The sequence below is a fragment of the Oryzias latipes genome, chromosome 7, assembly GCF_002234675.1.
Source record: "Oryzias latipes chromosome 7, ASM223467v1".
Taxonomy (NCBI): Eukaryota; Metazoa; Chordata; class Actinopteri; order Beloniformes; family Adrianichthyidae; genus Oryzias; species Oryzias latipes.
The window spans coordinates 31,391,145-31,408,209 of NC_019865.2; the positions used below are offsets into that span (position 1 = coordinate 31,391,145).

General features: G+C 41.1%; 1 protein-coding gene across 1 annotated transcript; it reads left to right on the top strand.

The window, feature by feature from the left end:
- The first annotated feature begins 357 nt into the window (after positions 1-357).
- LOC101161039 (solute carrier family 2, facilitated glucose transporter member 1-like) lies at positions 358-11,046 on the top strand. The gene is made up of 10 exons (XM_004086374.4): positions 358-548; positions 4,313-4,405; positions 5,648-5,808; positions 5,882-6,122; positions 7,461-7,623; positions 7,706-7,893; positions 8,252-8,356; positions 8,443-8,544; positions 8,624-8,827; positions 8,913-11,046. The coding sequence occupies exons 1-10, from the start codon at positions 531-533 to the stop codon at positions 9,117-9,119; spliced, it is 1,482 nt and encodes a 493-aa protein (XP_004086422.1). The 5' UTR covers positions 358-530; the 3' UTR covers positions 9,120-11,046.
- Positions 11,047-17,065: the final 6,019 nt, after the last annotated feature.

Genomic DNA, 17,065 nt, shown 5'->3' on the forward strand with positions numbered 1-17,065 from the left:
TTTTTTAGTTTTACATTGTATTTATAATCGACTCTGATCAGATAGATTCAAAATCCAGTGCTTCTTACTGATTGATTATCTTCAGAAAACATTCGTTCATTCTCTGTGGGACTGGCGCCATTTCATGGCCTAAAACGCCACTTATGTGTTCTGATAGCTCTTTGGGTATCATCCACACATGATCCATTCTGGATTATCTCAGTTGAAGTCTGAGCGCTGAGCGCTCTGACAGCACTTGTGTTAGTGGTGCCGTGTGTTTGTCTGGGCCAATCACAGCAGGAAGCACAATGCCCCTGCAGAGCCTCAGCAGCCTGCAGAGATCCACTTAGTGCTGACGTCAGTAAGCTTCTTAGCTCATTAGATGAATGGAGAGAGAAACTGCAAAAGGTGTGTTTACCTTCACAGTGGTGGCGGACACGGGGCCATGGTAACCGGTCTGTGATAGTGACGCTTTCTGCTGACCTGACAGAGAACCCACCACGAGAAGCTTCTTCAAAGTCTGCAGCCAAGGCCCAACTCTGCCAGACAGCATGGAGTGCAGCGGCAAGGTAACTGCTGACTCACTGATTCAGAACCATTTAAAGGGGGGCTTCTGTTGAGAAGGTGAGACCCCCACAAATGAATTACAGGAGATCCTGAAACACCAGCAATGCAGCAGCAGACGGCTGTTTACAAACAGTACAACACGTCCAGACCAGTTTGAAGGTTCATAGGTGGTCTGGATGAACAGTTCTCTGAGCCTCTCATGGTTTTTAACACCCATCCAGTCCTAATTGATTTCAGAGGACTGATTATTTGTTTGTCGTTCAGACACAGACTGAAGGATTCAAGCATCTTCCAGTGTCACATCAACAGAAAAAAAATGAATTAGCAAGGACTGAGAGCGAGTGCAGAAGCATTTAATGTCTCATTAAGAACTTTAAAGTCTGGACAATTTTTGAGCAATTATAAAGAAATGAAAGTCTAACTGCAAAGTGAAGAAAAACAAAAATGAAAAGAAGACACATTCCTCTGAGAGAAGTTCACAACAGTCGTGTGTACAAACGTTTGTTTGTACTTAAGGCTAAAGACTACATGCCAACAGCTAATTAAACAGGACGCCTTTTCCCCTATTTATTCTTGTCTTCCTGTAAGCAGACATGAGGACATGATCATGAAGTGTTGTAAGTCTTTGAGCTTCTTAGTCACAAACTTTGAAGTTTAGAAGTTTTTTTATGGATGTGTTCATAAAAACTGTTGACAAAATCCAAAAAAATCATTCAAGTTAAAGAGTGATGCAGAGGAAATGAGGTGAAGAGGTGAGTTGGAGCAGGTTCTGGACCACCTGCTGTCATGGACTGACCCGGTTTAACCACCTCAGGACTTAAGGCCTCCTGCTTGCTGGTTGTATGGTCGATAGGACAAGCTCCATTAGGAATTTGACTTTTATTAAATATATATAAATATTTGATTAGAACCTCAAGTTTATGAATTAGTCTTGCGAAGGGAATCACCATACAAAAAGATCAATTTTACATAAAAATGTGTTTAAGAGTAATTCTCATGAAAAATCTCAACACTTCAGGAAGTAGATTCTCTTCTTAAGGGACCTAATGGCAAAGAAAAAAAATATGGACAACGACCTTGATTTTGATATTAATTAGCATGAAAATATGAACAAAGAGTAACAGGAAAACTCAATATGGTGTGTGTAAGTGTGTGTCTGTAAGTGAAGGCGATGGAAAGTTGGTGGATGAGTAAAGTAATGCCTCAGAATAATTTAAGGGAAATATTGTAATCTAAAGAAAGCAACGAAGTTTCCCCTCAGAAAAACTAGTACTACAAGTATACTTAGACTGTACTAAAAGTGAGACACTATTCTTAAAGTTTACTTTTCATGCACTACCTACATTTTGTACACTTAAAATTATTTCTTTAACCTTTATTTTACCAGGAAATCCCTCAAGATAAAATCTCTTTTTTGACAGAGACCCGACAAGAGGCATTAGCACTCACTCAGAAAGCAATGTTCCAATTAGTATAAAGAAGTATTCAGTTAGTGTACTTCCTACACTAAATGATCTATAGTATACTTGATATATGTATGCTCAAGTATACTTAATCAAATAAACTTCAAGTGTAGTAGTTTTCGCTACGGGAACTATTCAAGACTATACATTGGAGAGCCGGGGATTACATCACATCTGACCCTGGGGGTGTCCTGGTCCCTGTGGTGTGGGTTCTGGTCCTTGCCCCTGACTGCTGGGGCTCACCAAGTTTCCAACTGTGGGGGAGCCTGGTGGGGCCATGTTTACAACACTTCCTGTGGACCCCCTCTTCCCCTGGGTGTCCTCCTCCTGGGCGGGGATAGCTGGCCACTGCCTTGCTCCTTCCTGGACCAACTGTGGGTGGCTGCCTGGAGTGCGGTGTGGGTCTTCCTTGGGGGGTTCTGGCTCGTACCTGGGGTTGGGGTGGGGGGATGCCCAGAACTCCCGGGTGGTGATGAGGTGCTCATCTGGGGCTGTGGGCGCTCTTCTGGGGCTGCGCCCCGCGTTGGGCCCTCCCAGCGCCGGGGGGGCTGCTCTCCTGGTTGGGCTGGAGCTTGCACTCTCTGTCCTCCATGCCCCCCTGCTCTCTGGCTTTGGGGGCCCCCGTGGCGGTCCTGCTGGCCCCTGCCTGGGTGGCAGATGTGATCGCCCGGGGGGCGGTTGTTCTCCATCTGGCACCGTACGGGTGTTGGGGGGTTCTAGCTGCTGTGGCGGGGGTCTTGGTGTGGGGATGGCTGGGTACTCTCCCTCCCTCTGTTTACATTCCATCATCCTATTTAGAAGAACATGAACACTCACTTGAGCACAGGTGTTAGCTCACCTCTACATAAATAGTTTGCATGTGTGAACATTATTTGTATTGTGTACATGTTGACATGTGGACATTTTTGGAGCCAACAGGTATGTTTACAACATTTGAGTGTGTGTGTGGACAGGCCCCGCCCTTATAGACGTGTATTACATCTGAACCTCACTGTAATAAGTATAACCATCCAGAAACCTGTTGCTTTATGCTGCTCCATGGTGTTACCCCCCCCCCCCCTCCCTTAATCACCCTCCTACCCCCCCTCTCTAACATCCCTCTCTCTTCTTACCTCCTTTCCTTTTCCGTCCGGTCCAACACAAAGATTTTCAAATATGATTAAAATGAATAAAGTTTGGCCTCGATTCCAAAAGGGGTTTATTCAGACATACCTCTGGTTTGTCAGAAGATTAATAACCCCTGGTGTTAAAGTAAAATATGTCCAACACAGGAGGCCTTCAGCTCTCATCTGTTTGCTCAGCTGTTGGACAGGACAAGTAAAAAAAAATGATGATGTATGATGGACTGGTAACTTGCAGGTTGACATCTACCCTCACCCAACAAGAGCTCTAGGAATTTAGTGGTTTTGGCAGATGGATGGAAAACCACAGGTTATGTGAAAATGCAAACAATCATGTAATTCTTCTGTAATAAAAGAGGTTTGCATAATGTGTAAATGAAATGAGTTTAGTTTAAACAAAGCGTAAACCTAAACATTCAAAATCTTCATAAATAAAATTTGAACTTATGAATCATAGTAAAATCATAAACTGCATGTGGTTTCTTGAGTTTTTCCATTTAATGAATGTAATAATTAGTTTATTTGTCAGGGATTTTGCACATTAAAAAGCATTTCTGCAAATGTACCAGTTAGCCAAAAGGCCACTTTTTATCTGGACAGGTGGTAAATGTGTCGCCCTAAAAACACTAGAGAACCAGACGTATACATGCTTGTAGCAGTATGCTGTATGCTGTAGCAGTGTGCTGATTACAATCATCATCAATTGGATTTCTTTATGAGGCTCTGCAATAAAAAGCAAAATTACTAAGTAAAGACTGGAGTCATTTTGGACTGTGAGCAGGGATGTGAGAAGCATTTTCCTGATCTGAGCAGTGTCAGACACAGGAGTAGCATGCATATCTGGCAGGAAGGATATACTTGCTTGTGTTGATGACTATTTTCAGCAGGGTTCTACACATTTTTTGTAATTTTTTGAAAAAAATATAACAACATAACATTTGGTTGATCATCCGGTGTTGTGAGGCAAATGTACATGTGTTTTTACTGTGTTTTACTGTTGTTTTATCGTGTTGTACTGTGAAGCACTTTGTGATTTTTATCTGGAAAGGTGCTATACAAATAAAGTTTATTATTATTATTATTATTTCAGAGAGCCCCAGTGGGAACAGTCAAATCTAAGACATTTCTTTTATGTGAACCTGATGTCTGTTGCTCACTGTGCCATTGTCTCTGCTATAACAGGTGACTCCGAACCTGATGGTAGCTGTGGGAACGGCTGTGATTGGCTCTCTGCAGTTTGGCTACAACACAGGCGTCATCAATGCTCCTCAGACTGTGAGTGTCAGTGCAACAGATGAAAGCAGGATAACTTTTAGAATGAACATGGTGAAACATGGTCTCCAATTATTACTGAGGTTTTAACCACCATACCTGACTGACAGTGGTTCTGTGGTGATGACCAAGAATCTCATTCTGGCTCCCCCACATCATCCAGCAGCAAGTTCATTGTTCCTAGTTTGGACCTTTCATACTGCAGGAAAACCTTATTCTGTGGTGTCAAATCCATTCTAAATACAACATCTGCCTTAAATCTATCTATCGATCGATCGATCGATCGATCGATCGATCGATCGATCGATCGATCTATCTATCTATCTATCTATCTATCTATCTATCTATCTATCTATCTATCTATCTATCTATCTATCTATCTATCTATCTATCTATCTATCTATCTATCTATCTATCTATCTATCTATCTATCTATCTGAATGCTGTAGAATGCACAGTCCCAAGCTTGTCTGGTCTGTGCAGATATTATCCATGATGCTTTGCAGATGAAGGTCGCCTATTGAACAGCTGCTCATTGTTTGAAGGTTAACCAAAGAAAAAACCCATGAAAACCATCCTCTGACCATAAATGGTCTGAAAGGTCAATGTTTTCTGGAAAAGGAGTGTTTCCCACCCTTTACAGAGAAGACCTGCTATAGAGCTTATACTGTCTGGATCCTTTTTCCAACAGGAACATGAGGACTGCACTTTTGCATAACACAGTCATGTTTCCTCTTTGCAGCATTACTTTGTCACATGGTTTCAGTTTCACCATGAAATGGGTTCTGGAGATGTTTCTATAAGAAATGTTTGCATGCAGACATGTTAGAGTCTGAACTCTTCACTCTACTCACATCCACCTGTTCACACAACCCCACACCATTCAGGGAGCAGCCACGCCACTGAACTAAATCCACTGTAGACAAATGAAGGTTTCATGTCTTGCCTAAGGGCACTGACACATGACTGGAGTAGTTTGGGAATGGAACTCCCAATTCTAGTGCTTAGAGACGACTGCTCAACTTGAGTCGCAGGTGCTGAAATTACAAATCAAAAAAAACTAATTTGGCACAGCTGAATGATTGAAGAGGTCAGCAGAGATGACTTTGAATGAATAGAATGGTTTTTTTTACCACAAAAATGTCTGATAAAGTAGGTCTGCTTGAGGTTCAAACCACTCTGACCCAAACCTCCATGAAAGAATGTCCGATCTGCTTTATCTCTTGAGCTTTTCACATGTTTCAGATCATAGAGAGCTTCTACAATGAAACGTGGAGCAGCAGGTTTTCTGAGCCCATCTCTCAGAGTGCTCTAACAGCTCTGTGGTCGGTCTCCGTGGCCATCTTCTCTGTGGGAGGAATGCTCGGCTCTTTCTCTGTTGGCCTTTTTGTTAACCGCTTCGGCAGGTGGGTCTTTACTGTAAGTAGAAAGCGTTTTCCTTGAACCTAAAGTGAACCCTTTTATGTGTGATCTCTAAAGGAGGAACTCCATGCTCATGGCCAGTGCATTACCCTTCATTGCTGCTGCATTTATGGGCTTTTCCAAACTGGCTGCTTCCTTTGAGATGCTCATTGTTGGACGTTTCATTGTGGGTCTCCACTCTGGCCTCTCCACTGGCTTTGTGCCCATGTATGTAGAGGAAATCTCCCCGACCTCGCTCCGAGGAGCCATGGGGACTCTGCATCAGCTTGGGGTTGTGATCGGCATTCTCGTGGCGCAGGTAAGATCCATCAAGCTGAATCGGTCAGTCAAAAGAAATGAACTTTCAGTTCCTTTTATTCAGTGATCAACTGGAGAAGCTGCTGCTGGCTGCTTACTGTCTTTATGAAGGAACAAGACTGGAAATGAGTAAATTATTCTGAAAGATCAATGTGAGTATTTGCAAGTATTTATGGCAGCAGGATCTGGAATACTTGGTCAAATTGTAAAAGGAGATCAGCCTATGTACCTCCTAGTCTATTGTCAGGTCTTGATAGATCAACAATAAAAATGTGATGAAAAATCAATCTAGCACTGCAGCAGTAATGTCAAATACATTTGGCTTTTGTTTATTACAAGTAAAAAAAATTGTTTTTCTGTTAAAATACATCTCAATTTATTGTTTCAAACGTTAAACCAATAATAAATATCTAGATTATATCCATTTTGCTTGTAGAATGGGTCTGTATTGTACAAAGTCAGTTGAATCTTTGATGTATGGATTCATGGACCATGTATGGAGATGTGTATCCGATCATGTGAGAGGAAAAGACTCAAAACACCAACCACAAGTCTTTCAAACACATCAGAACCCAGAACATTTTTAAGCCATGCAGTGAAATTCCTTTGCAGGTTTCAAATGTTGACCTCACAAAAATAACTAAGACTTTAGAGAACGGAAAAGCGCCAACAAGTCAGCCTAAAAAATGAGGAAGAGGAGAAACTTATTCAGGAATGGCAGCAGCTCAGAATCAGGACGGGACGAGACAATGTGAAGTTGATTGCAGCGTGTCTGAGGATGTAATTCTGGTCATTTGGAGTAGAGACAGTAACTCTAAACCCACAGCATGTTCAGGCAGAGACTGAACACTGTTTGAGGGTCGAGGGTCATCAACTCACAGAGACTGTGCAAACAAACAGGATAGAAACCCATCTATTGATGCTTGAGGGGATTTTACTCTATTTCACACACACAACCCAAGCAAAGTGCTGATGGCAGGCGGGTTAAAAACTCAGTCAGATGAGTCATTACTCAAAAAGAAAAAGGCAAAAGAAACAAATAGAGCTTGAGACCATTGTAAACGAAACAACTATTCAGTGAAGCAAAGGAAACTTCAAACTAAGGACAAAAGAATAAAGAAACAATGACAGCAGAAAAGATAATTTCTGCTGAAAAGGTTTGGATTTTTACCTCCAGCTGCTGCCTTTTTACATTTTTACTGTGATAATGATCTTTCCATTGAAATTATCATGAAAACCTGACAAAAGTAAGATTTCCCTCATCATATTAGTCTTGAAATTAAAGACTGAAATCTTTTTTTTCTGCTTCTGTGTCAACTTTTGTGATGTTTCCATGCAGATTTTTGGGCTTGAATCCATCATGGGGAATGCCTCTCTGTGGCCTCTTCTTCTGGGTTTCACCTTGGTGCCAGCCATCCTGCAGTGTGTCCTGCTGCCCTTCTGCCCTGAGAGCCCCAGATATCTTCTAATCAACCGCAACGAGGAGAGCAAAGCCTGCAGCGGTGAGACACTGAGAGTTCACGGCCAGAGAAGCAGGCAGATAGTGAACAGATAGAGGGTTCCTATTATTCCTATTATTTCCAGTGTTAATGAAGCTGCGAGGCACTGACGAGGTGAGTGAGGATATCCAGGAGATGAGGGAGGAAAGCCAGAAGATGATGAGGGAGAAGAAGGTGACCATCGCGGAACTGTTCCGCTCTCCCGTCTATCGCCAGCCCATGATTGTTGCCATCATGCTGCAGCTCTCTCAGCAGCTGTCAGGAATCAACGCTGTAAGTCCAAACTCACCATCAAGATCAAATGAGACGTTCTCCATGTTTTCTCCCAGCTACGTCAAAGCTTGCACCAGAACGGGACTGGCGACCAAATAAACCCATTCGTTTGTTATGAGTCTGTTTCATGTGAGACAGCCAAACACAGACGTGGAGATGTCAGCTCGCCTGGAGTTGGATGTGTTTCTTTGAAGGATATGAGGGTGTTTTCTAAAAACCTGGGAGTCATTTTATTATAAATGACAGGAATGCTGGGGATGTGGTGGGTTAGTGGTGTGCTGACCTGTAGCATTTCAGCTTCGGTGAAGTTTTGAATCTTTGTGGCATCACAGCCCTTCACTTGTCTTGTCCTGTGCAGGTGTTCTACTACTCCACAGGAATCTTTGAGCGAGCCGGAGTGGCCCAGCCTGTGTATGCAACCATTGGCGCTGGAGTGGTCAACACAGCGTTCACAGTGGTTTCTGTGAGTTGTTCTGGAGAAAGTGCAGAAGAAGCCAGGAAGCTCTCAGACAGACAGTCACAAACTCCTGTCTTCTGTTGTCTGTGCAGCTGTTTGTGGTGGAGCGCACGGGCAGGAGACCCCTGCACCTCATTGGTCTGATGGGGATGGCAGTTTCAGCAGTTTTCCTAACTGTTGCCATGGCACTGCAGGTAGGTGTTTGATGTCCAGGTCCTACAGATGTGTGTAGTGCAAACGAATGAGTCTTGTGGTCCGTGCTGTGCTGCTCAGGACCAGCTCAGATGGATGTCCTATGTCAGCATTGTGGCCATCTTCAGCTTCGTGGCCTTCTTTGAAATCGGGCCCGGGCCCATCCCCTGGTTCATTGTTGCTGAGCTCTTCAGCCAGGGCCCCCGACCCGCCGCCATCGCTGTTGCAGGACTTTCAAACTGGTCTGCCAACTTTTTAGTCGGGTTGTGTTTCCAGTATGTTGAGGTAGGAATGGAGTGTGTTGCACACTGTGACACATTTCAGTGGCTTCGCAGAACATACACTAATCAAACTGTGTTTGTGGTGACAGCAACTGTGTGGTCCTTACGTCTTCATCATCTTTACCGTCCTGCTGCTTGGCTTCTTCGTCTTCACCTACTTCAAGGTGCCAGAAACGAAGGGCCGCACCTTTGATGAGATCGCAGCAGGCTTCCGTCACTCCGCTGGTCAGGGCACCGACAAGTACTCTGCTCCTGAGGAGTTCAACACCCTCAGGGGAGACGACCCCGACCTCTGAAGGCTGCTGGGCCTAAAGGCTCATGTGATGAAGAGAGGAGTCATGATAGTTAGGTAGCTCATGTGTGTTTCTAGTTTTAAAGCAGGAAACGTTTAACATTTCCTCACTAAGTCTTTGTTTTCATGCTGCAAACTGGAAAACATTTTACAAAACAGACATTTAGAAAGACTCACCTTCTGGTTTAGAGTCACTGGTGTTTGGTAAAATCTCATCCTGTGATCAATAACTGAAGATGTTCTAAAAGTGATGCAAACCAACACTTGAAACTCCTCTCAGCAACTCTACTGTTCCTCAAACAGCCTCTGAACTAGATTTTTCAATAACCCAGATGCCTACAGACACATGATGTAAGGTGCCATTGAACGTTCCTAACTCTGGTCTGTGAGGCATGTGACTGCTGCTGCACACTTCCCTGACATTTACAAAAACGGCTAAACGGCTGGATTTTCTTTGAAAGTTCACTGCACACCTCATTTATGTAAAAAAAGGGATTTGGTGGAAACCACCTGAGGGAGTACCCTGCCTTCATCCAACTGTGCTGGGATAGGCTCCAGCAACAGGGATTTGGTGGGTTTGGAAAGTGGATGGATGAATGGAGTTCATTTCCAACTGTAGCTCTGTTTTGTGATGAGGGATTCTAACAGTCAGAGGTCTGTTTTGAAGTTGTGCTCTTGGGTTTGAAAAGCAAAATCTCCCTTTTCTCCTGGATTTCAGTGTTAACCCTTACACTGAAACTGGACACAAATGAAGAATCCTCAGCTGATGAATGATTGACATTGTTGCAACAAACATGTAGCAGAACACAGAGTAAAGTCCCACTCTGATCATCTTTTGATTTATTTTCAAAGTGTTCCCAGTGCTCCTTTAATCATGATGATGCTGTTTATAGCCAAAATCTACGACATAGTTTCTGCAGAGCAGCAGGACGGTTGGTGTGGAGCAAGCCTGCCCCTCTTCCTGTTTGCCATACCGAAACTCTCTGTTTACACGCTGTCCCCCTAGCTTACAGCCCCTCACAACCCCAACCTAACATTAGCAGTGCAACAAAAATGACGTTCAATATCATAGCTTTCCAATAGCTCTGCTCTGATCAATATCCGTAGCTTAGACGAGGAAAATGAAGACGAACATGGATCTGTTTGTCTGTTAGTGGATGATCAGAATGGAGAAGGGAGACTTTGGCCTGCCCATTGTATATTCTACATCACACATAGAAAATTTTTCAAACGGCATTATTGATAACGATTACAACAGAGAAATACTCAGAAATGCCATTTGAACCTTTAATTATATTACAAATGTCCTCCATCGTCAGAGAAATTCCACGAGAACATGTTAAAAAACACAAAAACACTGTTTTCACTGAATTACTACATGAGAAGAAGTTTTACAACTCTTTTTTTTTAAGTAGGAGAACACACATTTCTTCTAGGCTTCAGCATTCAAACAAACTGATTGTTTTTGGCTTCTGTCTCAGCCTGTTGGGCTGTGCTACAGTGGTCAGTTCTGGTTTGAAACCAGCAGGTTGTGTGTTAAAGGCCTCAAACCTTTGTTGTCTGGTTGTGACATAAAATATATTTATGTTTATGTTTCATCAATAGGAATGATTACAGGGATGTAATAAAGCCAGTGACTTCAGTCTATGCAACGGTTGCACACATGGAACAAAACTGCATTTCCCCAGACTCTTGGAAAACAAAACTGGCGGTGTGCTGTGTGTGTGTTTTTAAATAGAGCAGACCTTTTTCCTCTTCTTCTATTTTTATTATTTTACAAAGTGTTTTCTCCTTGTACCGTTTTAATTATTGTAAGGCCGTGTCACACAGGCACTACGTACATGTGGCGCATGTTACATGGATGAAAATTGGTCATACGTGAATATACGTGGGAAAAGTGAGAAAAGTTATGGTTCGTAACCCTTGTGCTATCCTAGGCACTTTACCATTGGGAGTGGGGTCATCTAGACCCACTAGACAGTGCACTGAACCTTTTTTCTTCAATGATTTGTGATCTTCACTGGTGTCCATGGATTACATGAAATCTTTTTCCCCCTTTATCCACCTTTGTCATGGTAGGGAGAACATGTCAATGTAAGGGGGGGGGGGGGGGGGGTCATCTAAGATACAACAAGGGTTTAGTAAAATTTTCACAGATGTATCACATATAAACCATGCTAGGGAGCCGGTTTAGCTCGTGCTGGTTTGCGGCGCCTTTCGTCTGTGAAACCAGGGTTCGAATCCGGGCTGCTCCCTGTTCCCTTCTCTACTTCTGTGCCGGTCTCAAGCCCGGTTGTTTTGAGAAGGTTGCTTCAGGAAGGGCATCCGGCGTAAAACATTGCCAAGTTTACCATGCGACTTGTTTGCTGTGGCGACCCCTGATGGGAAAAGCCTAAAGAGGAAGAAGATCACATATAAACCATGCTAAAACAACAGAAGAAGTACGAATAAACCACGCAAAGAACACTAAAGTAAACGTAAAAGCCAATCAGGACTCGAGCATGAACCGTGTCTGATTGTTGTGCCGTTAATATGCAGTTCATTAGGGATTCGTGTGTCGATTGCATCATTTTAACGTGATATTTGTGCCGCATACGCAATATAAAAGTTCTACATTGGTGGTACATGTGTGAAAGGTCCATTAGACATACGTGGAACGGTCATGGAAAGCCACAAATGTAAACATATATCACACATTTATGAAAAAAGACTGAAATTTAATTTGTGGAAAATACGCCACATGTACGTAGTTGCTGTGTGAGATGGCCTGTAGGACATTAATTTTTGTCCTTTTTTCCTCCACATTGTATTGTTGTCGTTTGTCTGGTTTGGGTCAAAATACAGCCATGTGCTTTACTTGACCTTTAGGACAACAACCTTCAGGTTTTGAACATAATCAATGAATAAACTTTAACATGATAAAAATTGTATTTTATTTATGACATTAAATAAAGTTTCAAACTGACTGTTTTCAGACAAAACTATTTTTAAATAATTACTTATGTCCTATGCAAAGCAGCTGTTAGATGTTGGGGAGGTGCTCAAAGCTGCAGGAGTCCCCCACCACAGATGTCCCACAGAGGGTTGTGAATCTCCAAACACCATTCCATCTGTAATACAATCACCCCCCATCAGTTTTTTTGTTCTCTTTTGAGCTCCAGGGGTGCTTGAAAAGGAAATCTGCTGATCTTAGATCATAATTTGGAAACCCTGAATATCCTTGACTTTTGTTTAGGTGCTATAAAATGCAAATATCATTTTATGTTGAATGAGATCAGAATATCAACCCAGAATATCCAACAGCTTTATATGACAGCTTTCACATTTTGGAACTTTGTTCTTCTTTAAGCAAACAGACAATTTAGCATTTGCTCCTGCAGGACTGTAAAGGCTAAAATGACACAAAAAACCTATCATAAATCTGGGATGAGGGGCGTCTGGGTTTGAAGGAGAAGGCAGGGAGGCAATGTTGCATCCAAAAAATGCCAGAAATGAACAGATTTAAAACATCTATGAGGGATCCAGGCCTCAGCTCACAAACATTGCCAAAGGCCACAACAATCCCTTTTTAATGTCTAAATCTCTGTCAGACTCATGAGTATCTCTTTTCTTATTAAGCCAATCTTTGATGCCCTGTTTTAAGAGTTTATATAATTACTAATGTTTCAAGTTTGTCAATTTTCTGGAATCAGTAATAGAGACATTTTGAGATTTACCTCAAACATAGGGGCAAATTCAAACATTTGACAAAGATGACAGAGACTGAAAAAGACGAAGTCTTTCAGTTGAAAAAAAAGACTACACAAATAAGATAAAAAAAAAAAAAAGAACTAAAGCAAATAAATGTCTAAATTGGTCCATTCTTTGCCCCGCCCCCAGGGAATCTGGTGAGATGGCACATGCCAATTTACCTGGCTGAGAGATTTAAAGCACTTGCTGAAGTCTCTTTCGGCCTCACAGCAGAGCTCCAGGAGCAGAGGCTTATCATCACAGGTGAAAATATTTAAACAAATATCAAATCAAGTTGACTGAAAACACCAAATAAGTTATAACTCAAAAAAGTGTGAATTTATTTGATAGAATAAAGGGTGAGAGTCGGAAATTGTAAACTTTTTACACTGGGAAAGAGACAAAGGTGCATAGCAGTTTGTGCTGGCATCGCTGGCAATCTTTGTTATGCATCATTGTTGTGAAAAGGTGTGCACATCCATTCTTTATAATGATTGTTGTTTAACGCAGGCTGAACGCTTGTTTTCTACAGAGATGATTTTGCAGGTTTTTGCTCAGATTTTGGGGTCAAAGTAGACTGAGGAGCCTCGTCTACGGTGGCCGAGAGGTGCAAGACACGCTTACATTTAAGATACAGCAACAGCAAATCCCAGTACAAATGAACAAATCACGAAACACAACAGCAAATCATGAAACACAACAGCAAATCACAATACAACAGCAAATCATGAAACACAACAGCAAATCACGAAACACAACAGCGAATACTGAAACACAACAGAAAATCACGAAACACAACAGCGAATACTGAAACACAACAGCAAATCACGAAACACAACAGCAAATCACGAAACACAACAGCAAATCACGAAACACAACAGCAAATCACGAAACACAACAGCAAATCACGAAACACAACATCAAATCATGAAACACAGCAGCAAATACGGAAACAAAACAGATAATCATGAAACACAACAGCAAATCATGAAACACAACAGCAAATCACGAAACACAACAGCGAATACTGAAACACAACAGCAAATCACGAAACACAACAGCAAATCACGAAACACAACAGCAAATCACGAAACACAACAGCAAATCACGAAACACAACATCAAATCATGAAACACAACAGCAAATCACAAAACACAACAGCGAATACTGAAACACAACAGCAAATCACGAAACACAACAGCAAATACTGAAACACAACAGCAAATCATAAAACACAACAGCAAATCACGAAACACAACAGCAAATACTGAAACACAACAGCAAATCATAAAACACAACAGCAAATCATGAAACACAACAGCAAATCACGAAACACAACAGCAAATCAAGAAACACAACAGCAAATCAAGAAACACAACAGCAAATCATGAAACACAACATTAAATTATGAAACACAACAGCAAATACGGAAACACAACAGCAAATCATGAAACACAACAGCAAATCACGAACTACAACAGCAAATCATGAAACACAACAGCAAATACTGAAACACAACAGCAAATCATGAAACACAACAGCAAATACGGAAACACAACAGCAAATCACGAAACACAACAGCAAATCATGAAACACAACAGCAAATCATGAAACACAACAGCGAATCATGAAACACAACAGAAAATCACGAAACACAAAAGCAAATCACGAAACACAACAGCAAATACTGAAACACAACAGCAAATCACGAAACACAACAGCGAATACTGAAACACAACAGCAAATCATGAAACACAACAGCAAATCACGAAACACAACAGCAAATCACAAAACACAACAGCGAATACTGAAACACAACAGCAAATCATGAAACACAACAGAAAATCACGAAACAAAAAAGCAAATCACGAAACACAACGGCAAATACTGAAACACAACAGCAAATCACGAAACACAACAGCGAATACTGAAACACAACAGCAAATCATGAAACACAACAGCAAATCACGAAACACAACAGCAAATCAAGAAACACAACAGCAAATCACGAAACACAAAAGCAAATCACGAAACACAACAGCAAATACTGAAACACAACAGCAAATCACGAAACACAACAGGGAATACTGAAACACAACAGCAAATCATGAAACACAACAGCAAATCACAAAACACAACAGCAAATCACGAAACACAACAGCAAATACTGAAACACAACAGCAAATTACAAAACACAACAGCGAATACTGAAACACAACAGCAAATCATGAAACACAAGAAAAAATCACGAAACAAAAAAGCAAATCACGAAACACAACAGCAAATCATGAAACACAACAGCAAATCACGAAACACAACAGCAAATCACAAAACACAACAGCAAATCACGAAACACAACAGCAAATACTGAAACACAACAGCAAATTACAAAACACAACAGCGAATACTGAAACACAACAGCAAATCATGAAACACAACAAAAAATCAAGAAACAAAAAGGCAAATCACGAAACACAACAGCAAATCATGAAACACAACAGCAAATCACGAAACACAACAGCAAATCACGAAACACAACAGCAAATCACGAAACACAACAGCAAATTACAAAACACAACAGCGAATACTGAAACACAACAGCAAATCATGAAACACAACAAACAATCACGAAACAAAGAAGCAAATCACGAAACACAACAGCAAATACTGAAACACAACAGCAAATCACGAAACACAACAACGAATACTGAAACACAACAGCAAATCACGAAACACAACAGCAAATCACGAAACACAACAGCAAATCACGAAACACAACATCAAATCACGAAACACAACAGCAAATACTGAAACAACAGAAAATCATGAAACACAACAGCAAATCACGAAACACAACAGCAAATACTGAAACACAACAGCAAATACGGAAACACAACAGCAAATCATGAAACACAACAGCAAATCATGAAACACAACAGCAAATCCCGAAACACAACAGCGAATACTGAAACACAACAGTGAATACTGAAACACAACAGCAAATCACGAAACACAACAGCAAATCACGAAACACAACATCAAATCATGAAACACAACAGCAAATACGGAAACACAACAGCAAATCATGAAACACAACAGCAAATCACGAACTACAACAGCAAATCATGAAACACAACAGCAAATCAAGAAAACACAACAGCAAATCAAGAAACACAACAGCAAATCACGAAACACAACAGCAAATCATGAAACACAACAGCAAATCACGAACTACAACAGCAAATCATGAAACACAACAGCAAATCATGAAACACAACAGCAAATCACGAAACACAACAGCAAATCAAGAAACACAACAGCAAATCAAGAAACACAACAGCAAATCACGAAACACAACAGCAAATACTGAAACACAACTGCAAATCACGAAACACAACAGCGAATACTGAAACACAACAGCAAATCATGAAACACAACAGCAATACTGAAACACAACAGCAAATCATGAAACACAACAGCAAATCACGAAACACTACAGCAAATCACGAAACACAACAGCAAATACTGAAACACAACAGCAAATCACGAAACACAACAGCAAATCAAGAAACACAACAGCAAATCAAGAAACACAACAGCAAATCACAAAACACAACAGCAAATCAAGAAACACAACAGCAAATCACGAAACACAACAGCAAATACTGAAACACAACAGCAAATCACGAAACACAACAGCAAATACTGAAACACAACATCAAATCATGAAACACAACAGAATATCACGAAACACAACAGCAAATACTGAAACACAACATCAAATCATGAAACACAACAGAAAATCACGAAATACAATAGCAACAACTGAAACACAACATGAAATCATGAAACACAACAGCAAATCATGAAACACAACAGCAAATCACAAAACACAACAGCAAATCACGAAACACAACAGCAAATACTGAAACACAACAGCAAATTACAAAACACAACAGCGAATACTGAAACACAACAGCAAATCATGAAACACAAGAAAAAATCACGAAACAAAAAAGCAAATCACGAAACACAACAGCAAATCACGAAACACAACAGCAAATCACAAAACACAACAGCAAATCACGAAACACAACAGCAAATACTGAAACACAACAGCAAATTACAAAACACAACAGCGAATACTGAAACACAACAGCAAATCATGAAACACAACAAAAAATCAAGAAACAAAAAGGCAAATCACGAAACACAACAGCA

Coding starts and splice junctions, on each gene's coding strand:
- LOC101161039 (XM_004086374.4), top strand. Junction 5,809..5,881: donor TTTGTTAACCGCTTCGGCAG/GTGGGTCTTTAC, acceptor TGATCTCTAAAG/GAGGAACTCCATGCTCATGG. Junction 8,545..8,623: donor CTGTTGCCATGGCACTGCAG/GTAGGTGTTTGA, acceptor TGTGCTGCTCAG/GACCAGCTCAGATGGATGTC.